A 26,498-nucleotide genomic window follows, 5' to 3' on the forward strand; every position below is an offset into this window, starting at 1 on the left:
TATATTGGAAGCATGTGACCACTGCGATGAACGAGTGGCAGAATGTCTATTTCCAAAGTCGTTGGTTGTGAGTACAAGTCCTGCATCTTAAATTCACATTTTGTTTTTAACCCAGAGCAAAGTAAGCTATTTGGGAGGTGTCCAAGATCCACATCAGGTTATGCATGAAGTATCCTTTTTGTATTACTTTTGTAACAGTTACTCCCAACCTGGAAAAAAAGCAGTTATCTGATGGATATGCCAAATAATTTTAACCATAATTAATTTTTTTTTTGTACATGGGTGACTTAAAATTATATGTGAAATAGTTAAAAAATTGAAAATTGTTTGAGTGAGAATAGTGCAGTACCTATATAAGATGCAAAACCCATAGAAGGCGACAGGGTGATGACACGTTAGTAAATTTTGCGAATGGCGTGACCACTAAGTGAAACAGGGCAGAGGGGGCCACTCAATTTATGCATGTAGAGGTTAGGTTAAGCGACATCACTACTTGACTATTTTTTCTTTGTATTTTGGTCGAATTGTTCCTTTTCCGCCTATCGAATCTTTGTAGTTGGTTTCCAAATTGAAATGTTGAAAAAAATATGCCGTCAATCTACTTTCTGATATAACAAAAGGCAAATATTCCACTACTTCGAAACTGACACGTGCAGTGCGGTTAGTGTATGCTTCTTATGTGCGTTGAGCATTGTCTCGTAAATCTATCGCAAATTTCACAGCAAACCACTGCCTTCTGTGAGTGCCATATGAGAGTCATTTTGGCATTCTCAACGTAGAAAAAAAATACCTATTTATGTTGAACATAGTGCACTATAATTTCAATATTTTAGATTTATTAATTGAGTCGCAATTGGCAGAATTTGACTTTCCAATAGTATAATATTTGATAATATGATCATTATTATAATATTGTTAATTTGACATTTTTGTGAATCTATTTTTTTGTCTACAGGTGAAGTAGTTTCATCCATTAAAGTGTACTTACAAGAGACGTATATGAATGGAGTCTTTGATTCCTGCAAACAGGTTAGATTTTCATATATAATTTTTATTTAAATTAATGAACTGCTGAAATTATGCATGATTTATTTATTGGCTTAATTGCTTTTTAATCGATAATACATTTGTCTTTAAATTTACAGGTTCAAGTGCCTTCTTCCGGCCAATTGGCCTTAGATATGATGTGTGGAACCTGGGGAGCATCGCGGTGCACGCCCCATAGGTGGTTTGAGTACATGGGAGACGCTGAGGGAAATCCTTATGTTCCATTTCAAATTACATACATAGGGACAGAGACACCGATTGGCGATTTCTCTCCTATTAAACTACCCGTTTACCCGTGCAGTGTCAGTGTAAATGTAAGAAAATATATATTTTACAAAAATTTTATGAACAATACTATTTTATTTATTATTATTATATCGTTTAAAATTATATTTAAAATCCAGAAACATTCTATTTACACTTTCATCTGTTTGTCAATCACACAATCACATCCAGAAGATATGTTTTTTCAATTGTTTTTGTGTTCCCTGTGATTTTGATATAATTAAAAGACTTTCATAGTTTTAATTTGAAGTACCTACTGACTTGAACATAACAGCGGTGAAGACTCATTACTAAGTGATTATTTTAACGTTTACCTTGACTCATAAAAATAATTTTGACGCGAGAATTTTTTGAAATGAATTTATCTACAAAGTAGTTTTCACAAACAGCATGAATTGATTTATTATTCCATACTGAAATACATTAGAAACTAGCTACACCTTTAAACAGTATGAAATTATTGAGACTGTAATTGCAACTAATGGTACTTTGGAGAAATAAAAAGATCAGTTTGTATACAAAATTAATTGAACATATTCAGTTCATTCTGAAATTTTTGATTTAAACCAAATATTATCGACCAAAAAAGCACTTGTTGGTTGGTATTGCAGGTGTTGTTTTCGTATCTTTTAATAGTTAACCTCTGTCCAGCAAGCAGTCTTTGCAGATGTATATTACATTTATACAAATTTTGATGTTTTTTATGATTGTGTAGAATGGAACGGCGTGCGCATGTTTGGATTGCGAATCGTCTTGTCCAGTGGCACCCCCTCTGCCCCCGCCACCCATCCCCTTCACAGTGGCCGGCCTTGACGGATATGCTCTCATCATGCTTCTTGTCTTCCTTTTGGGATCGCTCATGTTCCTCGGGGGCGTGTTCTGTTGCACGCCCTCTGCAAACAACAACGTCGGTAAGTCATTGCTCGCATTAGTATCAGTTGTACCCTCACCCGTCATATTCGGTGTGTCGCTCTCACTGTGCTACTCATGCCATTCACCATTTTTCTGGCTAGTATAATATTCATCATTGTTATTGTGTTCTAACAAATTTCATATCTTCTCGATTTCACTATAGTGAATTTTTTTTCTATATACCCGAGTGAGTTTCAAAGTTTATTATGATGTTCGGGATGAATTGTTAATTAACACCGTGTTTAATCTCAAATTTTTGCATAGTCAAATAAGTTGGTTATAAATAATGCATTGACTTAACCTATAAAGATGCTTGACTGACACAAAAGCTGATTAACCTTTAAATGAATTCATTTTGATGGTAATTAATTCATGATTCATTTAATATTCTAAATATGAATTGACAATGTGTGCTATATTATAATTTATAGCATCTATAATAATTGATGTGTACAAGTGTCTCTTAAAAATTGTTTAATTTGATAAATCTACATTTTTTTATTCAGCAAATAATTAGTCTGGTTAATGCATTAATTTACAACATAGTGGAAAATTGTTTTGATTTGTGTTTGTAAATAACATTTTTATATCATTTAAGGTATATTATATTATTAAAAGATTTTTGTGACTAACAATTTTAGGTCAGGTATCTAGTATAACATTCTCTCAAAGCCCAAAAGTCATTGTCAATGTTTTTAAAATTCACTGTGATAGTCGTTTGCTCTTCAAGAGTGTGGTAGATATATTTTTGTAGCTAGTGGTTAGTGCACTAACAAGTGCTTCCATTTTCAAGACATTACTTACCTATGTCAATTCTGAATAATCATATTTTCCTTTTGAATGAAATTATCTTGCTATCACTAGATGTAATGTATACCTACCACATAAAATTCCTTGTTAGAGACAATTTATATTTTCTATATATTTTTTTATGATGGCAATTTTTTTGTCTCTGTCATGTAGCCCACCACCGTGAGTCAGTTAGATAGCCATTGTTATAATATGGAATGATTTCCAAGTAGGAACATGAGTTTCAAGAACTAAATTTATACACAAGCTTCATTTATGACATATTTATCTGTTACCCAACACACATCATTATTTATGTATACCAAATAGCTGTTTAAAATGCATAGGGCTAAAAGTTTTTTTACTGTCTCGAAAGAATACGTAGTATTATACAACATAATATACATAACAAATTATTATATTTATATATAAATTCACATAATTTATATTAATCGTTTTCATTGAAAATTAATGTGATAGTTTTTCATTGAACAGGATCATATATTTCAGTTATGAGAAAACATCTGATCAGTATATTTTTCTTACGCATAGCTTTTTACCAGCCATTTTCACTGCTCTCGTGAAGAGCCACCTTCATTGCATACTTTCCCATATTTGATTGACTTTAGAGGCCGCCGATCATTGATGATCCTGCACATTGATTTAGATCCTTTTACATACCAGATTTTTTCAAGTCGAATTCGTAATTTCAATGGATAGAGTTGATAAAATGTATTCGTTCGAAATATTCATGAATTAAATTATCTAATATCGATTCCAAGGCGTGCCATTTTTGTCAAATCAATAAAGATCAATTGATTAAACAAATTAACACATTTTTTTAAAGTAAATGTGGAAATAAATATTGTATTATACTTTTGGAAGTAGCACTCTCAGATCTCTCAATATTTTGAGTTTCATTTAAACCTATATTTATATTATAAATTTTGTTTCTTTGGTGATAGATTTCATTTTGATATCATATATATTTAAATATGAATACATAGCATTCAATTAAGTCTGCTATTTATTAGTATTTGTCAAAGTGATATTTTTGCTGATATTTTATGAAATCAGTGTCTGCTTATTGATTTGTTGCCGGCGTTAGTACCTGCGACAAAAGCACACGTCCGGTCTTAAAATCGACGGAATACAGTTAATATTTTATTAGCAACATACGGCACAGAAAAACAATCTCGAAGAATGTGCGGCTATCTGTTGAGAGACAGAGAGCAGCGGCATTGGCTTTGGGGTGCATGTAGTGAGATGGAAAGGTTGGGGTGTGTTTTTTAGATGGTTGGATGAGGGCGGGCGGTGTGGAAGCAGTGGGGCGGCGGCTGGCGGTCGGCACGAGGCAGGGGCCCGAAACTTCGCCGCTCCAATCGCACCGATCCAGTACGTCTAATCTTCAAATCAAACAATCATTGTCGACATCAACGCACCCGCAAACTTCATTCTGACCGAGGTTCTTCCGTAGGGAATAACGCAGTCATAGGCTACACATTACCAGTTTTGAGCTGAATCGAATCCTGATCACGGATCCAAGGATTGCACCAACCCATTTGTGTCGTTGTACTTTGTTGACATATCAATATTATGAATCCTCATGTTTATTACTGCGATTTCAACCTCCCTATGAATCCTGACTTTCAACTTCATTCCTCAAGAGATATAAAGTAGATCTTGATTTGCCTCAAAGATCATTTCAAATCATGAAAGCTTCATTCGTCTTAATAATTAATCATCATTAATTGGGTCTGACTCAAAATACACATGTTACACCGAAATCCCCAAAGATATTAATATTATACCAACTTTAAAATGACACTAGTATGTATATCAAAGAGTTTTCGTCCGTTGCTAATGAATAGCTCTATATCTTAAAAGTAGTAAATTCAATGTCAAACTGATTTAAACAAAACTAAAGCCATGGGTTGTGGGTTTCATTCCGCCGTTGACAAAAGTGCGTGTTGTTGTTTTTTCAATACCTATGTGTTTGATCTAGCGCAAGAATCCAATGGGTCGAGCGAATACCTAACATGTCTGTTATTATAACCTTTACTCTATGAAGGCCGGTTATACTCCGCTTGGGAGTAAACATGGTTATTTACTTTAATCTTTTTTATGTGTATTGATTGACTGGGTATTGATAACATCCTATTAATGGACCAAAAATTGTATTCTTACTTTCCGAATTTTTAAAACCTTCCTTAAATCCACACGAGGTTGAAATCATTGACATATTTAAAAAAAAAAAATGTAATTTACCATTATTAAACATATAAAAACTTAAAAACAGGTAATGGGTGGCTCACATTTTCATCATCACAATATCATTTTTCACATATTTTTATTATTTTAGTCATTCAAATTATAAAAATATAATAAATGAATTTGTTTCAGACCATTCTTCATCTCATTTTAGTAACAGATATAATCATTTTACATTTTGGTTTTTCTCAATATTATCTCTGTAATATTTCCCTCGGTTTTTCATAACTTTATTTGGCAAAATCAACATAATTATTATGCGTAATGAAAGACAATTAACTAAGTCTCGCTGCTTTATGTTGTTATTGTTTCATTGTAGTGTTGCCCATACCTTAGAGCAGGGGTGGCGAACCTATGGCACGCGAAATGATTTTGCATGGCACGCGAATGCTTCATTTTGAAGTGAAATTACTATTTTATATATACATAGGTACTTATTTAAAAAATGTTTTTATATAAAAAAAGTTTTACAAATAAATATTTAAGTACCTACTTACTTATATATAGTATTAAAAAATAATGACGACATAGCCATGCATATTTTTTTCGGTTTTTCATATTATGTTTACCAATCGATGAGCAAACGGAAACGACGAAATTCGTGCATAAATGACAAATCGCATTGTAAAAATAGCAGGCAAATCCTTTTCAAGAATATTCATTATGTTTAATGTAAATATGCAATTGCATAGGTTGATCCTCAGGATCGGGAAATTAAAAATAAAAATATTCAATCTACAAACCTTATGAAATTAATTATCGACAGTCATTCAAATATAATAAATGCTTGTTATTTTGCCTCAAACATAATCGCTAAAAATGGAAAACTGTTCAGTGATGGAGAATATAATATGAAAGAAGAGTGGTTTAAATGCTTCCACGATCTCTTTGAGAATTTTGAAAACAAGGGAAAAAATATTCAAAGAATAAAAGATATGCCTTCGGCTAGAAATACGATGAAAAATAGAATATCAAGAACTCAATTGTAATTTTTAAACTTTTAGAAATCTAGAATTCTTAAAAAATATTTTTTTCGAAAACTTTTTTTCCGCCATGAAAAACTGCTTGGCACGTACAGTCGAAAAATATTATTCAGGTAATTTTGGCACGCAAACGTAAAAAGGTTCACCACCCTGCCTTAGAGAATCTTGTTGTTACCATAAAATACATAACACTGATTATCATAATATTCATAGCAACCATAAAACTTGTCATTGATCTAACACTCTTACATTGATATACCTATATACTCATAATGAAACTTTACCACATGAAATCCATATTTATCATTTATTAAGAAAACACCGATGTATCACATTCTGATAAGAATTATCAAGTAAATAAACACAATCATTCGAACATGACTAATAATTAACTTGTGAGAACAATAATTAATTTATATGCTGTTATAAAATTGGCATTTTAAATACAATAAGTCTTTTTATGGACGTTTTTATTAATACTGCATGTATTATATATATTGGAAATGTTGATATTGTTTTTGTTACTATCCATATTTTCTTTCTTTTATTTTATGTTTCTGGTTGAGTTGGATGCAAGAAAGATTTTAATAATTGTCATATTCGATTTGTAATGACATCCAGATGATAAGCTGATTTGACTGTCATTAAATCTAATAATGCATGTTGTTATTGTGAGATTAACTATGATCATTTAACGTAAATTACATATGTATTTATTTGATTTTGATGTTTGAAATTACATATTTTTTATTCATTTCAAATTAAATTAGTGGTATCTATGTATACAAAACTGTTCATTTAGTTCATTTTTGTTGTAAAATATTACAATGTAGTACCTATATTATAAAGATATGGATATTGCAACTGCAAATTTAAAGTCATATAGAAAAGTAATAGTACATTTTCATATTTATAATATACAAATCTTTTATATTGAGACTATCACGGTGAACTTTAAAAGCATTTTTTTTTCAGATTATATCTACTGTTGAAGTATGTAATTTGTGTAATAATATACAACATGCTCTATGGATTATCAGTATTGTAAAAAGTATTTGTGTTGATATTTTCATTATTAGGCATTGCATCTGATACCGAGCAAGAGCTATCGAGTGCCCCCCGAGGAACATCCATCGATCAACCGGATGCGGTGGACGACGACGGAATCAGCCCCGCCCCGGCTTCATCGTTCATGGAGAGAATCGGAGCCGACACCGAGACCAAACTGGAAGACTTCTTCTGCTGGTGGGGCACGCTGTGCGCCGCTAGACCCTGGCCCGTGTTATTTTTTGGTAATAATTGAAAACCTAAAATAATATTCTAATTATTACTGTCGAATTTGGCTATTTTGTTCATAATTGAATTTTTTTTTCCGACCATGTCCGATCCTAATGGGATCATAGGGCCTACACAGAGTGGAGGTTTGTATTAACAGATAGTTTTTACGAGAAATGGATGTCAGCCACTTGCTCAACCTATTAGGTCCATACTCTGGCTCATACAAAAATTGAAAAACAATATGTGTAATTGCCAGATCCAGGATTCGAACCTGGGACCCACGATGTCATAGGCCGATGCTTACGCCGCGCTGCCATTGTGGGTTCATCGTGGAATTTATACTTAATCTTTATTTACACGTCATTTACATTTGATTGTATTGTTACAGGTCTGTGTGTCGTAACCGCTCTAGGACATGGAATAAAATACATGAAAGTGACCACCGACCCTGTGGAGCTGTGGGCGTCACCGAGTTCGAGGGCCAGATTGGAGAGAGAGTATTTCGACGCTCACTTCGAACCTTTCTACAGAACTGAAATGATCATCATCAAGGCTGTCGATCTACCGTCCATTGTACATAACACTTCCAATGGTCAAATAACATTCGGTCCGGTATTCAATAAGACCTTCATGAAAACTGTTTTTGATTTGCAAGAAAAAATCAAAGGTGTGTATTGATTTGTGTTGGTTATAGGATTTTTCCGTAGGTTCCACATTTTCATTAACAATCACCGAACAATCTAAGTGAAAATTGTGTTGCAAAATAAGAATCAAGAGTTTAAAAAATATGAGTTTATGTAATTACTCATCCAACATAGGTAGTTATGACAGCTATTTGTTTCATTTGTATTTCTATCCCCTGTTTTGTCATGTTGCGGAACATAACAGTCATGTTATCTGCTGAAGACCCTGCATAATGTATGGAAATCGTCTTGTCTTGACCAGTGGCGGCCGGTGGTTACCAAAATTGCTTTCATAGGGGGTGCACTAAAAACTTTCTTACCTTATTTAAAAAGAAGATCAATTCGGCGTTGTTTCTGCTTAGCGAACACCTCAATCACTTTCTCATTAAAGTCTGGAACTGATTGTAAAAGTTTTTTCTCGATGCTTAACACAGATAGACAATTAAGTCTGTCCTGGTTCATGGTATTTCTTAAAAACGATTTAATTCTTTTAAGGGTTGAAAAACACCTTTCACTTTCCACAGATGTCATCGGAATTGTACAAATGATTTTTAAAAGTTTAGTACATTGGGAAAATGATGTCATTAAATTATTATTATAAAACAATTGTAAAATAGCTATAGCACCATCCGCGTTTTTAAAATCGTCTCTATTGTAAATAGCTGATAATTCGTGTTTAAGTTTAAATTTATCCAAAAAGTCATATGATTCCAGGGTCATTTTAAAATCATTCTCAGGAAAATTAACCCTGTATCCTTCAAAATGTTCACAATAAAAAAGTTTCGCCGCTAGCAAATGTTTATTATATTCAAGCCTATCTTTAATTTGGACTAATATTAAATCGCACACATCTTTACACATTTCTATATTGTTAAATTTTATTCGTTTACTGGGAGGCTCGGATAAACTTTCAAGGGAACTTTTAACATTATTAACAGACACTTCAAAATCACAAATAAAACGTTTTATCAATGCGGAGTCTAAGTTTCGAGATTGCAATTGTTTAAATAAAATGTCACAATGAGGCATTATCCGCCGAAAAAATGATAGCCAAAACATGAAATGTTCATCTGTGAGATACCGCAGAAGCATATCTGCTTGATTTATTGTATTGCTATCATTTTCACTGTTTAATATTGCTTCCATACACTCCTTAAGTGGTTCGTAATATATGTAAACGGTGTCAACAGTTTTAATGTTAAAATTCCACCTAGTTTGTGGGGCTGATGGAATTTTTTTCTTCACGATCTCAGATAGAAATTTTACTCGTTTTGGGGACCGTGAAAAAAATTTGGGAAACGCTTGTAGATTGGCAAAAAAATTCTGCACTGGCTTGTGTTTTGATACACTTTTTTGAATTATTAAATTTAGTTGATGTGCATAACAGTGTACATAGTGTGCATGAGGAAATCTTTCTCTTATTTTGGATTGCACACCGTTGATTTTCCGCTCATTACTGATGCACCATCGTAGCACTGCGCGATTAATTTATTTGGAGAAATATTTAAATAAGTCAATTCTTCTAAAATTGCTGCTGACAAATTTTCAGCACAGTGTGATTTTGGTGTTAAATATTTCCAAAAGCGCTCATAAACATTTCCTTTCCATTCATAACGAATTATTAATACCATTTGCATTACCGTTGACACATCTGTAGTCTCATCAGCTTGTATTGACAAAAATTCAGATTCAGAGATTTGATTCTTCACCTCATCCCGATAGACTTCAAAAATCGAATCTAAAATATCATTTTGTATTGTTTTTGACGTTCCCTTAAAAACAGTAGATTCTTTCAAATGAGTCTGCATTACAGTGTCAATCTCAGCAACAAAATCAATCAGTCCACGGAATACACCTCGATTTAACGATTCTTCAGTTTCATCGTGATTGCTAATTCAAATGCACCACAAAATTTTACACAGTCAATTAACTTTGATAAAATATACCGATTGTTTTCAACATTTTTATTAAATTGTTTAGTTTCAGCACGATACGCAGAATCCAATTGTTGCCTTATATCAACCGAACCCAGAATCGATAAATTTATTATATTATCTAGATGTTTCTGTGAGAAATCATGTTTTTTAACCTTCTCGCCAAAGTGGGTTAAATCATTGACACCTTTCTCTGTCCAGTTATAATCTCCTCCAAAAATTAGACAAGGAAAACAAAAAAACGTATTCAATCTCTCACAACCACATAACCATAAAGCCTTGTCATACATTTCCTTTCGAAAAGGACGTGTAAAGACTTTTTGTTTTAATCCAAATATTTTTTTAATATTTAATTCAGGCTTCGGTGGACCAGCCTTTTTTATTTTGATTCTTTCTTCGAAGGAACTCTTGTTATGTTTAATATAGTCTACATTTATCGACATCATTATAAAACACACACACTTCACTGATTAAACAATCATATAATATTATTCATAATTTCTTTTTACGAAGAAAATTATCGAAATAAAGTGATAGACAGAACGTGGCTTTACGTCGCGGCAGCAGAAACTGAACTGCAATAATTTTTCAAGACAATATAAAAAAAATCGTTTGTTTTGAATACGTATTTTTCGACACAGGATATTGAATTATCGACGACAAGGCAGACAAGGTCAGACCCTTCGTCTACAAAATAAAATAAAGTCTAAAAAATTGCGTCGGCAGTAAAACTTAACGCGAGTCGGGTATTGTTAAACATATGACATCATGTTAACAGAACATGATAACTCAGATATTATTTTTTTATAAATTATATTCAAATATTTGTAAATATAGAACGATTTAAGGATTGTAACCATAATTTTTATGTTGATAGTCAATTTGTATTCAATATCAGCCTATTTCCAATGAATTTATATGAGATTTAAATAAAAAAAATCTTTTTTTTATCAATCCTGCTAAATCTCAGTTACTACACTTTTCCGCGTATTCCTACTGTTTTTTTTTTCTGTGTCGAATTTCATGAACTGGTCGGCGTCCCAGAAAGCAATAAAATCTTGGGTTTTTATGACATGTTTATGAGTTTCACGTGTCGGGTTGATCTGTTATTACCCAATGTAATATGAATGGCAAACTAAGATCGATATTAGTGCGTTACCACGAGCGCTCTCTTATGGTGACTGTTCACTGAGTACATGATTTTGGTATAAATTTACATGGATTAAATTGCGATAAACGAGTGATGACTTATGAATAGCATTGTTGCACATTGAGTGATGTTTAGGAAAAAGCAGTGCAGCGCACATGCATGGTGTTAGAGGAGCCGCCGCTGGTCTTGACAGTTTATTTGTATGGCGCTTACAATAAGATATTTTATAGTTTTTTGATTTCAGATCTCATATTGCGATGTTTTTTCTTTACAGCAATCGGTAAAGAAGACGGATCGGGTCTAGAGCATATTTGCTTCGCTCCATTGACATCCCCTTTCTCAGGGCCGCCTACTGTCGAACAGTGTGTCGTCCAATCCGTGTGGGGCTACTACCAAGACGATCTTGAAACTTTCGACTATGAAGACGTAGATCCTGACGGCAATGTCATCAATTATCTTGACACTTTCAAAGCATGCACTCAGTAAGAATTTTATCAAAATGTGTTCATACATAACATCATAATTGACATGAAATAATCAAAAGAATTTTTTGCTTGAATTGAAATTTGTGATATTTTAATAATTTGAAATGATGTTTGTAGGAATCCATACAACCCGGACTGTCTGGCACCATATGGCGGTCCCGTTGATCCCGCTGTGGCATTGGGAGGATTCCTGCAGCCAGGAGAGGTTCTCAGCAAGCAGGCTAAATACGAACAGGCCACGTCCATCATCCTCACATTTATTGTCAACAATTATCACAATAAAACGAAGGTGAAAATTTACCTTTTAAAATTGAATTTTTTCCGCATTCTGTAGGACATGATAAGATACGTCAGTTGGTGTCTTAAAATTTCAGAATTGACCAAAAGTCTTGTTATTCTAAATCAATAGTTTGTCTAAACCATGCATACTGATTACTGTGAACAAAAAAACTGTGTATGAACCATTCAGCGGAAGAACCATTTTTTAATAAGGTACAGTACGCAAAGCCAAACCCATGTAACAAGATTTTTTTGCTACTCTATTTTCAAAAATAGTTTATTTGTTGAATTGCACTTGCTCTAACGGTATTTTACTGTTTCTTTTCATTGGATTTTTTTTGTTAGGAGATACTGTCAATTCAGTATATTGATAATTCTATCTGGATAATTAACAAATTGAATTATACTATGGAGAGATCAATCGTCACATCGATTTGAGAACATGCCAGAAGCAGTAAACTCTTTACAAAATACATAGTATGTATTTATAAGGACTCTCTTGATTATGTTTGATTTCATTTAGTAATTCATCATTGCAATTTCTAGCTCGTGCCGGCTATGGAATGGGAGAGAAAATATGTCAGTCTGATGAAAAATTGGACCAAGACAGAGATGCCGGCTTACATGGACATAGCGTTTACATCCGAGAGATCAATCGAGGATGAATTATACCGAGAATCTCAATCGGATGTGCTCACCATATTGGTGTCGTATATCATCATGTTCGCTTACATCGCCATCAGCTTGGGACAATTGAACTCCTGTGGCCGACTGCTTATCGACAGCAAAATCACATTGGGCTTAGGAGGTAAAGTGGCTATTTGAAAATAATCGCGCATGACTTAATGATATCACTACTATTTTTTTTTTATTATCTAATTTGCCATTTTCTTTCCAGGTGTCTTCATAGTCTTAGCATCGGTGGCTTGTTCCGTGGGCTTATTCGGCTTTGTTGGTCTTCCGGCAACTCTCATCATCATAGAAGTCATTCCTTTCCTGGTATTGGCCGTGGGAGTCGACAATATATTCATCTTAGTTCAGACACACCAACGAGAAGGACGGAGACCTAATGAAACTGTCGCTGAACATATCGGAAGAACGTGAGTGTCACTATTTCTTAACTCGTTAAACACAATTTATTAAACGTCATTGTTTTTGATAATATTTGCATAAAATTGTTTTCATTGTCTATAGGTTAGGTCAAGTGGGACCTTCTATGCTCCTGACATCAGTATCAGAGTCGTGCTGCTTTTTCTTGGGTGGCTTGAGCGATATGCCGGCAGTGCGAGCTTTTGCGCTGTACGCTGGTATGGCTCTACTAATCGATTTCCTCCTCCAAGTCACAAGCTTCGTCAGTCTCCTGTCCTTGGATACCATGCGACAAAACTCAAATAGGTTCATTACTTTTTCTTCAGTACACCAAAACATATTTTAGATATCTAGGCCGGGAGTAGATTTTTATCTTACTTTGGACTATTATTTTCAGATATGATATTGTGTGCTGTTTGCGAGGAAACAAAAAGGAAATAAACCCGGAAGATGCATCAGATGGCATGTTATATAAATTTTTCAAGAGTATTTATGCTCCGTTCCTAATGAACAAAAAAGTGAGAGCCGGCGTGATGGTTGTATTCTTTGGATGGCTATGTTCTAGTATTGCAGTAAGTATTTATATCATCTAAATTTACATGTCAAAATTGATGTAACTCAATGTGTAATTACTATATTTGAATGTACAACTAGAAGACCTTCTTCTATACATTTTGTTTATTGCAAGTGAGAATATATTGTATCACATTAGTTCATCTATTTACTTTCACCCACGACACTTGACACCAACGGTGGCCGCGCGGCTTAGGCGTTGGACTATCACGCCGTGGGTCCCAGGTTCGAATCCTGGGTCTGGCAAGTGCACATATTGTTTTTCAATTTGTGCGTGAGTCAGGGTATGGACCTAATAGGTTGAGCAAGTGGCTGACATCCATTTCTCGTAAAAACAAAATCTGTTAACACAAACCTCTACTCTGTGGAGGCCCATATGATCCTATTAGGATCGGACATGGTCGGAGATTTACTTTCACTATAATGTTAATATTAATTTGCTTTAAAAAAAAATCTCTTTATGGTACAATTGGCCATCTATATATGTAGGCATATTATATTATTTCAAGATGACAATCAAGAAAAACGAAGAAAGATAAAATATCATTTATGCCCTTCTTACGTGTGCATCAATTAGGTATTGTGGACCCGGTGAATTTAATAAAAATAAAATTTTGTTTCAGGTCGCCCCTCATATTGAGATCGGGCTCGATCAAGAATTGTCTATGCCCCATGACAGCCACGTGCTGAAGTATTTCAAATATCTCAAGTCATATTTAAATATTGGACCGCCTGTATATTTTGTTGTCGGAGAGGGATTAGATTATAGCGAGACAAAGGTGCAAAATCTGCTTTGTGGCGGGCAGTATTGCAACTCAGACAGTTTGTCAACACAGCTTTATCTTGGTGAGTACCTATCTGCAATACTTTTCATATTCAAAATTATATTAATTATTATAAGTACCTACTTATTGTTTTGATTTGCAAAATAATTAAATGCGATGGTGCTGAATCGTTGTTTGGGATGGACAAAATTTTTAGAGGAGGCCCAAGAACCTCCGAGGGTTTGTTTTGAAATTATAGTAGGTACTGATAGAAAATGGGCATAGTATGTACTGATAATTATTTTTTTATTTTTCAGCGTCGAAGACAGGAAAGCAGACATACATTGGAAGGCCTTCGAATTCGTGGATTGATGACTATATGGATTGGTCTGCAATCGATCAATGCTGCAGATATTTCAAAAACAACGGCAGTATTTGTCCGCATGATAGTAAGTGGAATTTCATTTCATCTGTTATATTTTGGTCTCATTTTACCTTAGGGATAGTTTTGCTCATATCTTCATAGCTTATAATATTTTAATATCTGCATATTATATTTAAATTTCAATAAAATATTTCTTTCAGATCGTTCTTGTCCAACATGCGAGATCGCTCTTACTGGGAAAGAAAACAGACCGAACGCGACAGGCTTCAAATATTACACGCCATTCTTTTTGCAAGACAATCCGACCGCCACATGTGCCAAGGCCGGCCACGCGGCATACGGCCAAGGAGTGAATTACGATTTCCCCGACCCCAAAAATCCAAAACTGGCAAGAATCGGCGCTTCATATTTCAGTGCGTATCACACCGTATTGAAAAGCAGCAGCGACTATTACGAAGCGCTGAGAGCCGCCCGGAAGATAGCGGCAAATCTCACCCAGATGATCAATACGAACTTACGAGAACAAGGAAAGAAGGAGACCGTCACAGTATTCCCGTACTCAGTGTTTTATGTATTCTATGAACAATATTTGACCATGTGGCCGGATACATTGAAGTCGATGGGAATATCTGTGTTGGCCATATTTGTCGTGACATTCTTGTTGATGGGTTTCGATACGTTTTCATCTCTGGTCGTTGTAATCACCATCACCATGATAGTAGTGAACATCGGAGGACTGATGTACTGGTGGAACATCACCCTGAACGCTGTTTCTCTAGTCAACCTGGTGATGGCGGTGGGCATCGCTGTGGAGTTCTGCTCTCATTTAGTTCACAGCTTCTCTGTCAGCGTGGAAGGGTCAAGAGTTCTGCGAGCGACGGACGCTCTTACCAAAATGGGAAGCTCTGTCTTCTCAGGAATCACCCTGACCAAATTTGGAGGTATCATCGTGCTGGGCTTTGCCAAGAGTCAAATATTCCAAGTAAGTTATAGCAAACATTAGTATAATACTGTTAATTGAAGGTTATAATTTGGTAGGTCTAGTAACGGTTTTGCGAATCTGACAATAATATTAACCATAATAATTATATAATATATAAGTACTTACACCATTTTTCATTACACATCAGAAACATACCTATTTCAATTTTTCCAATTCGGACACAAGATCCCAAATCCCATTGGGTGCAAAAATTTTTCGAATAGGTTTCAGATGTGTTACTAAAAATATGTAACTACAGTAGAAGAACCGCTATAATTCGAAAAACGATAAATCGAATTTCGCCATTTTTTTGTCAATTTTAACCCCCAAGAATCATTTTTCATACAAAAAGTTCGTTATAATTCAAAATATTCGTTATTTCGTAATTCGAAATAAAATTTGGTCCCAAAGGCCATTTTTATCCATATAAATCGAAATAAATAATAGTAAAATACTTATTTTCTTGTACAGTAATAAATTTAATGACTGCAATTAAATAGGCTAACACCTGCAAATTTACTGATGGGAGGCAAAACCCAAAGTTTAAGTTGTGGAAATACCCAAAAACTCCTAATATACTATGACACAAATGACTTATCCAAGCATCAACATTATTGCAGTGGATGTCAATCAAGGTTCATTTACTTGTCATTCATGTAAATTCAGAATCCATTATTTTATTAATGTGAAAAACATGTTTTACAAGGTAAGCTTAGCACATAGCCATTAAATGTTTTACAGTGAAAAAAAAAACATTTATTCCCGAAATTTCGTAATTATTAAGTAACTAACTTGTGACATTTTTTTATAACTGACAGAATTACGTTTTTAATATGTATTTTAATAAACAATGAGTTTCTTTTCTTTTAAAATTTAAGTTGATTACAACTGAATGTTAAGAATAAACTGGCAATAATGAATACACAGTGACCCTTTGTTTGACAGGACTAGTTCACTACATAATTGACTTAATGAGTTCACTTGACATTTTTATTATTGTTTATAGGATATTAAAGAATTTTATTTTAAATAAGTACAATATACACCTACATAGGTACCGGTTTTTACTGTGAATTTGTATGAATCTAGATTAGATTTTTGTAAGGAACAATATTCTTATTTAAGAATTTTTATTCTTGGTAGGTAGGTACCTAGCTAACTGGATGTCTGATTACTCAGTAATTAGTGCTTAATTACAAAGTGTAAAAAACACATATTTCGAACTAGTTCACCATTGAATTACTTTTTTCACTGGTAAATACCACATAACACTATTTTTCAATACTACATCGTCTTCATACAAATTGACGATTTTTTTTTTTTTTTTCGAAAAATTCGATTTATAGCGATTTTCGCTAATTCGAAATCAAATTTTCAGGGTCCCTTGGATTTCGAATTATCGAGGTTATACTGTACATATTTTTATTAAATAATGAATGTTACAGTCCTAAATTTTGTGTTTCATTCATTATAAAAGATGGTTTAATTAATATCTCTTCCCATGATGGCCGAGCTACTAACGCATCAGCTTATAATGCCATTGGTTCCAGGTTCTAGCAAATACACATAATATTGTTAATAAATGCGTGTTTGGTGTCAGAGTATGGACCTAATAGGTTGAGCATGTGGTTAACATCCATATCGAGGGTATACTGACAGAACGCATTATTTCAGTTTTTGCCGTTTTTCTGTTTTAAATGCCAAAATGTATACAATTTTACGTTCTACGTCCTGGTAAAACGCACAAAGGCATAGGATATAATGGCGAGAAAATAGAAACATTATTAAATTATATTGTTATTTTTTTATTCTGATAGAAAGCATGATAATGACCTAATGCGTTCTGTGTATACAAAATACAGGACTTGTAACATGTCGTATATTGTGTTTTCCATAAAGGTTAGTCTTTATAATGTAGAAAAAATGTTTTTAAATCATAAAAAAAACTACGTGGGAGAACGCTTTGAAAAAAAAATTAAAGTCCTTTTTGCGATTATCTCAGAACTTGTTTTAATGAGTTAATGCTTTCTGTCAGTATACCCTCGATATGTTGTAAAAACAAAATCTGTTAATATATACCTCCACTCTGTGGAGGACCATTTATTATTATGATCTTCTTAAGATCGGACATAGTACAAAAAAAAATTCTTTGTAGTTTTACTGGAGTGAAGTGAAGTGAGTTTTGTGAAATTAATTACACTACATACATAATATTATATTTCCAATGACATTAGTATGGACGAATCATCTGGGAAAGAAAATGACACTCACTTTATTGTCGGGTCTGCCGAATGGCATAATCTGTTTTAACGCCGTTACAATAAAGGTGATATTGCTATAAATTCCTGATGCTTTTTGTTGGGTCTGCCGAATGGTTCGGTTCGAACGGGTTCACTCAAATGAACATTGACATTAGAAACACTGCTCTAACGCCATTACAATTGAGGTCATATTGCGATGCGTGATATCGCATAATGGAAATTGCGTGACGTCTACCTATACATGCAAATGCGCGAATTTACTTGCTAGCTACTGTATTGAGTGCGTCGTCCATTAATAATGTCATTGTATATTTCTTATTGTAAAATAAAAATTCAGTAAATAAATGCTATTTCAATGAACAAATTTAATTGCATAGAAGGTTTCATTTTATTCTTTTTGTTTTGTTACCTGTTGAAATGAAAGTTCCATACACTATTACATATTAAATAATTAAATCCATTTTAAATACAATACACTGATGATTGCTTTTAGGTGTTCTACTTCCGGATGTACCTCGGTATTGTGCTGTTTGGCGCGGCTCATGGATTAATATTTTTACCGGTGCTGCTCAGTTATATTGGTGAGAATATTTATTTTCAATTCGGTCTGTCCTCTTTCTTACTTTTCCATCATTATAACTTTCATGGCCCATCCACTTAATCAAATGCTTCGAAATTTATGGATCAATTCTCTACAGTAAGCTCTCACGCGTAAATGTATGTTTTGCATTAAGACAATTTAATATTTTCGATTTCATTAATGGTGTTGAAAATCGGCAATAATATATATAAATCTCTTCAATTAAAAATATTATAATATATGAAATGAATTACCCTTGGCCTGCAGCATTTAAAACATTATTTATATATTGTATACCACTAACAATCTGCATGATAATGTATTGTTAAGCATTGTTCTTAAATAGATACATACTTGTATTGATATATCAATATATTATTACTCCGTTAAATTATAAATACTTACAATATTATCTTGCTTCTTGTTATTTAATGCATATTGTGTTTTTTTTTATAATTTTCGACTGCCGGCCGGTACATGGGAGTAAAATCAGTCTTGGTATTATAGTGTTTTCATTTGATAAAAATTTGGCATATATATATTATGAAATTGCAAATTCAATCAGACATATTGTCATGTTCACATATTAATCTTTTAATAGAAATTCATTTACATATTATTTAGTAACTCATTTGAAAATTTGACATCACCACATATTTTTGCGTCGGACTAACATGCACTTGTGTGATTTTTGAATTCATTAAGCTAACTTTGCACATAATGTACTATTATGCTAATTATTAAGTTATAATGCGGTTCTTTACTGTGGAAATAATATATTAAGGTGTTATATTGAACACTATTTCTGATTAATTTTGTATTATTCAGGTGGAACTAGTCTTGTTAATTTTGTATACTATAAACCAGGGGTGGGCAAACTGCGGGCCGCATGTGGCCTGCCGGGTATTTTTTTGCGGCCCGCCATCATTAATTGTACTTCTGATCATGAATAACTTTTTTATAATTTTTTAACAAATATTGACAATAGATTAAAATTTGAAGAATTTGTTGTTTCGTAAATGTATTATCTCAGTACGTCTTTCTTGCGTCTCGTCTCACACTATGTAACCACTATTTTCTACGTTGAACATCGTGACGCATTTAAATACTTTTAACTCCGCGTTGCAAGGAAAAAAAATATATCCCCATGATATGATAAAAAGTTGAATGGATTTCAATTAAAACTCAAGTTATTCCTTCGACAAATATCGAATAACAACGTGGACGACTTTCCAACTTTGAAGTTGCTGAATATACCAGAATATAAATTTGAAGAATATGGTAAAATTATTAGCTGTGAATGACGATTTTTCACAAAGATTTGGTGACTTTAAAAAAAATTGAGACAAGTTTAGCAATAGTACGCGATCCATTTTCAATAGATATTGATAGTGAACCGACAGAGCTACAACTTAAGATTATTGATCTGCAGTGTGACACTGATTTGAGAGAATTGCATCGTCGTGAAGAAATCTCCAAATTTTACAATGCCCTTAATTCAGACAAATTGAACCAACTTAAAGATTATGCAAGAAAAATGTTATTTTTGGATCAACCTATATATGTGAACAAACATTTTCGATCATGAACCTCAATAAAAATTCTTTACGATCAAATATCTTCGATGTCCATTTACAAGCAGTTTTGAGAATATCAACTACAAAATAACACCCGAATTTAAAAAAAAAAGTTAAAAAATGTACAAGTTTCATTCTTCTCATTAATTTTTTTGTAATGTTTATTTTTCGTGATAATAAATAGTGTATATCTAAAAATGGTATTTCACTTGCGGCCCGCCGCTCATTTTGAATTCTTGAATTTGGCCCTCCATCCAAAAAGTTTGCCCCCCCCTGCTATAAACCTATTTATAAACGTATATTATCGTTCTATCAACGACTGACTTTAATTATATAAAATTTATGACAGGGTATATCGGTTAGAAAATGTTTTTCCCTTCAAAATGTATTATGTATGTTAACTTACTGTCTTGACATTAGAAACATGGGGGCATATTAAATTTCACAGGTTCACCGATAAACAAGGAGAAACTGGCCAATCATAGACGAGCTCAATCGCAGAAAGGCGTCCAAGAGACATCGCTAACAAGAGTAAGGACCAATCAGAGGACGGTAGATCCTCGAGACTACAGACACAACCAATCTCTCTTGGGCTGACTAATGTTACACCTTCTAAGCCTTTAAATAACTATCTTATCAGCACCTCATATTATTAACATTTTTTAAATAAACTATGTTTATAATGATAATGACGTTAATGTTTGACTGATTCTTTTTACAAAAAAAGTTTACAGACTGTTCCGTTAATTTTTGAATGTGATTCATCTCTTCTGAGAGGATATGATTTTTTCGTCCACGTGAGTGTAATTTTATTCGTAGTTTTAGTTATTTTTAAATGGTTCACTGCAATTCGTAAATCCATATCTGCAATTGAGTATTATAGATGCGGTCAAAGCTGCGTCAGTATTTTACAGTTATCGATTTAAACAATTTGATGCAATATCATTTCATGGCTTAAATGCAATACATATTTTTTGCATTTAATCACAATATATTATACCTACATGAATAGTGTCCATGAGCAATAAATTTCTGTATATTCATTTATTCAGAGTAATCTTGGTATCGTAAGTTATTATGTCATTAGCATTGTAACACATATTGAAGATATTAATTAACACTTAGTAATGCATGAACAAATTTTATTTATTTATAGTCGCATGAAGTTTTGCCTGGCCTCTCAAATGTGTTAACAAAAACCTGTATATGTACTAAAATATATTTTACAATATTTATTACTCATTCATTTTTATTTTTTATTAAATTGAATGATTAAATTATATGATTTTTCTTATTATTTCGTTTTATTTGTTGCCACTAAATAACTCTTCACATTTTTCAGTAATTAAAAAAAATACTTATTACACAATATCTGGGATTGAAGATTTTATTAAAAATTCTTCCCTTTTTAATTTTGTTACATTGCATCGTTTTAATAATACATGTAAAAATGTTAAGATATTAGTTAATATAATACATAATTGCCTCAACTGTTTATGGAGAATATGACATCGTTGTATAAAAATTAATAGTCAGTATTCAAATGCATTCAACAATAACATAAACCATAATAATTTTTCTTTCTTTATAATTCCAATCAACAATGCCAGTAGAAGTTATGCTTAATATGCAATTAAAAGTATTTTTTATCTGTATACTACATATATCTATGAAAAACTTTGTACAATAACCTGAAGAGATTTTATTATTTTTGCTTACTTTCACCACTTGCATTATTGTTGATTTTTTTGGAACTACAGTATAACCTCGTTTTTACGTGCCCGGAATTCACATTTTCCCGGCAATTGCGTGTAATTTTATCAGTCCCGATGTATTTCAGTACATTTAATACCCGCATTTACGTTTTTCTTTCCCGCGATTTACGTCGGAAATATTCAAAATATGCGAGTTACGCGCGTTTGAAAATGATTGGGCCGTGAACGTCGAACGGCGTAAGGTGTTTGGAGGGAAAACTCCATGTCTTTAGAACGGCACAAACTATACACGATTTTTTTAATAAAAAATAAAAAAAATTTCAATAAAAATTTAAATTGAATGTTGTTTTTTAAGAAAACGTTATTTTTTTGAAACATAAAATTTAAATGTTCCTTTTTTTCAATACCCCCCTTTTACATTTTCCCTTCAATTAGGATTTTTTTCAGTCCCTTAAAAAACGTAAAATAGGGGTTATACTGTATACACATTTTTTCATATAAAAGTTTTAAACTGAAAAACATCTAATAAATAGTTATTATTCCGCACACCACCTACTTACTTACTATTGGTTTATTTGCCTTCGTTTTGACCATACAGAAGTTATTTTTCAAGAAATGACAACCATCAAAGTGTTGTTTTTATATTAAACATTCTAACTATAGTTACTTTGACAGAATATGCATTTATAATATATATAAATTAAGTCAATTTTATAATATGCTTACCTAAAAATATTATAACCATCATTTACAGCCGGTTTATAATATTATATTTCCACCGCTGTCTTAATTATTGCATATTGCTTATTGCTATGAATAGAATAATATCATTTGTGTCAAAGTGATTTTAGTGAGATACCTTCTTTAGAGAATTTTTTCTTCACTAGCCTAAATATTTTGTAAATAACTCAGGAGACCAATGTTCTCATTTTCTATCCAGAAAGTATTATTTGTCACATTATTTTCTGGGTTTTACAAACTTCAATATTATCTATAATTAATTCCCTGCTTAATTTACCTAAACCATCTATTCGTTTCTTTTTTCTATAAATTACCTAAAGTATTTATTTGTAGACATATAACTTGGCTTAAACCTTTACCATTTAACAGACTTGAAAGACGCAACTGTAGTCTTTTTTTAATTGTAAATAATTAATCTTGCTCTTCTATTACTATAATATCGCTACTGAAAAAACCCATTGTTTCATGCTACTTTTAAGAATACTAGTATTTTCTGTGTTAATAAATTAGTAAATATTGTGGTAATTAAATATAATTTTAAATGTACATACATCAGACCAAACTCTTATCAAAAGAGTGTCATACATCGCTAATAACATTCCTTATAAAATGTGGTACATTAACAAGGTTATTTTTTGCTGGGTAATTCAAAAGTACAGTGCAATTTTTCAGATCGTTAAATTTTAATTGAGACATTCACGTGAATTCAAGATTGTATGTCTTGTATAATTTCCTTTACCTGGACTGATTAAATTACCCAAGTAAGTAAGATGCTATCTACATTTTGCAATTTGAAGACTTTTTAGTCAGTGTTTGTAACATTTCATAAATTTTTAAGATCAACATTTTTTGTGCTTGGAATTAATATTTTTCATCATTTCTTCCGCAAGCTTTATTTAGGCAATGGTTTCTCTATCTTTATTCTGGGGCCATTGGAATTGTAGTTTTTAAAATAAGGAAATACGGGATTGTTTAAAATTTATTGTAATATAAAACCGGCTGATATCTTTACGATGTACTGTTACTTACGCAGGCATAACGCGAAGAAGAGGCAGGTTCTGCTCCGGAAGCGGTCACCTGTCTGAATTTCAATCTGACAGCTCTCACTTGCTGGACGGCCCCTCAGGAAGGTCTCACCACTCCTACCGAAGTATAAATGCTGACCGACCTGAACCGCATTCTTCCTCATTCACTCGCTCATGAATCACGTTCAATGACATCTGTGTGTGTGGCAGTGAAGTTTTTTTTTAAACACTACTGTTGGCCTTTTATCGTAACTAATAGGTAATAAAATATTATATAAACTAAATGAATGTACTCTCGAGTATACATTACCTGAGTGATCTTTAACAATTGCTGACTATGTCCTTACTAAATTATCTTTGGTCGGCCGGTGCGTGGGTCTCTGGCAATGTACGAGTCTAACAATATTTGGTGTGAAAGAAAGTGTTTTTTGTACTGATGTTCCAATTTTATAAAGAGGCCACCAAATATCATTCAATTTGTAAGATTATTTTTAGCGATTAATGAATATAATATCAGAGTTTAAAAATACAATATTTCTTCTGCGGTACTTACTGATTCACACTCAGTGAAAAAGTTTCGTGTATGATGAGTAAATCTGATAATATCTCAAGAACTACTGTCTGTGTCGGAAAGACCTACCATTAGAGTTTGATGGTTTTACTTTAATGCAGGGTAATTTTCATATTTTTATCATAATTGAAACACTCCTTAGAATGAGAAAAAAATCAAAGAAAACGAACTCATTGAAAGATGTATTATTTTTTTCGAAATTGTCTCGAAATCAAATCAATTCTCCCCATTTGCTGGATCTTGTACCCTCGAGACGAATATTCTATTTAATTTGGTGATGTAATTTACTTGAATAGTCAATATTCTCTACCTCCTCTACGTAGGATTACTAAATGACTAAGATTTCAATAGTGAACAAAAAGTACTTTTATGTCATAAGCTAGTCTTATTTTCCTATATTATATTATAGCCCATTCTGAGGAGTGTTGCGTGTTCGTTTCTTTCAAAAATCCAAACAAGCAGATAGTTTTCTTTATTGAGATTATTTTAACGAGTGTGGTACATAATAATATGCAGTATCTGAAAATTTTCAATGACAATGTACTTAAACTCTGATTATAAACGTGTATACCTAACAGCTGTGGACATATTTAATATGTGATCGGTTACTTTTTCCTTACGAGTGTGCTAAATAGGCAGAAAATATACTGCGTAATATAAACTTTCCAATTATTTTTTACTTAGAGAATGGGGTATTTAATATTTTTTAGTGAAATTAAATTATCGAATAAAACATAGGTATACTTGTAAGATAGGTGTCCCCAGAGGAAACGTGTTTCATATATCAATTAACTGCATAGCAAATTAAAAAGATTTTTATAAAATACCTGTTTCTAATTAACTAATTTGGACAGCTCAGGAAAATTACTAACATGTTGTATATGTGTATGTGTAAGAATAAATAAATAAAGGTGGCGAATGATGTTGACTGAATAATGTTTAATGTACTTTCTTATCATGGCCACTTTACCTGTTAATAGCTGTGATTGAGTATGCCGTGATCATATAATATAAAAGGGGTACCGAATGGTATATCTCCAAACCTAAATTACTGCGAGGCAGATCAAAATTTATAGGTTAAAATTAGTATAAAAAGCTTCTGTATTTTTTAAGTTAAATTAAGGTATAATAATAATTGTATTTTTCATAACTGTCCAAGAACTCAGTATTTTTTATTATTATTATTATTATTTCAATTGGATATGTTTTTTTCTTGGATGAAAATTATTCTATGGTTGCCTTTGTAAATTAATTAGATTAACTAAAATGTAGGTCTGTTCTGATTTTTATTTTTGATTGTTTCAAAAGCCTGTAATTGAATCATATTTTTTTGTATTTCACAATTTGTTCAGTCAGATTAATCTTATTTTTTTTACATTCCAATACATTTACTATATATTTTTTTTTCAAATGCATTTGTGATTATTATTTTGGGTATTTTAAAATGTTTCATTATCATAATGAAGCAAGCTTTTTTGAGTTACTCTGCCATCTTTTGGATAACACAAGTAACCTATGGATATGAAAGGAAAGGCTCTGGTGGTGACGTTTGATTTCTCTTGAACAAATTGTGACTGATTTATAGAAATAAGTTGCTTTACTTGTTTAAAGTGCAGGCTTTGATTGAATCGTGTAATTTGGTTTTATTAAAATTTCCTAAAATAATTTACTATAATCTCAGACTTTTAATTACCTACTTTCCCTATTACAGAAATTATTATTGCTGTCAACTGAAGATATCGATTGCACATAATGTTGAATTTAGATAAAATATGACTTTTTTTTTTGACCATGTCCGATCCTAATGGATCCTAATGGCAGGATTAGGGATGGGAATACTACAAAATTTATATATTTTTTATACGATACAAACAAGTCAAATTTTGCAAAAATAAACAGTTTTTATTCCGTAGTTTTGTACCAATATCAGTTGTTGATCCTCAAAGTTTGGACTGCTAAACTTGTGTGTGCGTCTCGCAATCAACATAATATTATGTTCCTGAAATTCTTTCATCCTCAAATGCAACTACGCCACTCATGTGTGAAAAAGGAAACATCGATTAACACAATGTGCATTCTCTTTTCGTCAAGTCTTGTTATCTACAAAAATTTATTTTTAAGTCTAGGAAATCTGTTGAG

The 26,498-nt window shown here is 32.5% G+C and overlaps 1 protein-coding gene across 6 annotated transcripts in view; it reads left to right on the forward strand.

Moving 5' to 3' along the window:
- Npc1a (Niemann-Pick type C-1a) overlaps positions 1-26,034 on the forward strand; it is an 81,420-nt gene extending 55,386 nt beyond the window's left edge. The window contains exons 4-21 of one of the 6 annotated variants that reach the window (XM_085953134.1): positions 956-1,029; positions 1,146-1,361; positions 2,048-2,243; positions 4,327-4,428; positions 7,367-7,579; positions 7,954-8,232; positions 11,607-11,814; positions 11,935-12,106; positions 12,643-12,904; positions 12,995-13,196; positions 13,291-13,491; positions 13,583-13,757; positions 14,382-14,604; positions 14,840-14,971; positions 15,108-15,889; positions 18,644-18,731; positions 20,756-20,838; positions 23,797-26,034. In XM_085953134.1, the coding sequence (XP_085809260.1) occupies positions 956-1,029; positions 1,146-1,361; positions 2,048-2,243; positions 4,327-4,428; positions 7,367-7,579; positions 7,954-8,232; positions 11,607-11,814; positions 11,935-12,106; positions 12,643-12,904; positions 12,995-13,196; positions 13,291-13,491; positions 13,583-13,757; positions 14,382-14,604; positions 14,840-14,971; positions 15,108-15,889; positions 18,644-18,731; positions 20,756-20,838; positions 23,797-23,802 (3,614 nt within the window). In that variant the 3' untranslated portion in view covers positions 23,803-26,034. Of the gene's footprint in view, positions 1-955; positions 1,030-1,145; positions 1,362-2,047; positions 2,244-4,326; positions 4,429-7,366; positions 7,580-7,953; positions 8,233-11,606; positions 11,815-11,934; positions 12,107-12,642; positions 12,905-12,994; positions 13,197-13,290; positions 13,492-13,582; positions 13,758-14,381; positions 14,605-14,839; positions 14,972-15,107; positions 15,890-18,643; positions 18,732-20,755; positions 21,553-23,796 lie in introns of those variants that run through there. The other 5 variants (XM_085953132.1, XM_085953137.1, XM_085953133.1 and 2 more) reach the window with 5 other exon arrangements.
- Positions 26,035-26,498: the final 464 nt, after the last annotated feature.

The sequence above is a fragment of the Rhyacophila brunnea genome, unplaced genomic scaffold (genome assembly GCF_057557595.1).
Source record: "Rhyacophila brunnea isolate RB1 unplaced genomic scaffold, BYU_Rbru_1.0 scaffold_3, whole genome shotgun sequence".
NCBI classification, from domain to species: Eukaryota; Metazoa; Arthropoda; class Insecta; order Trichoptera; family Rhyacophilidae; genus Rhyacophila; species Rhyacophila brunnea.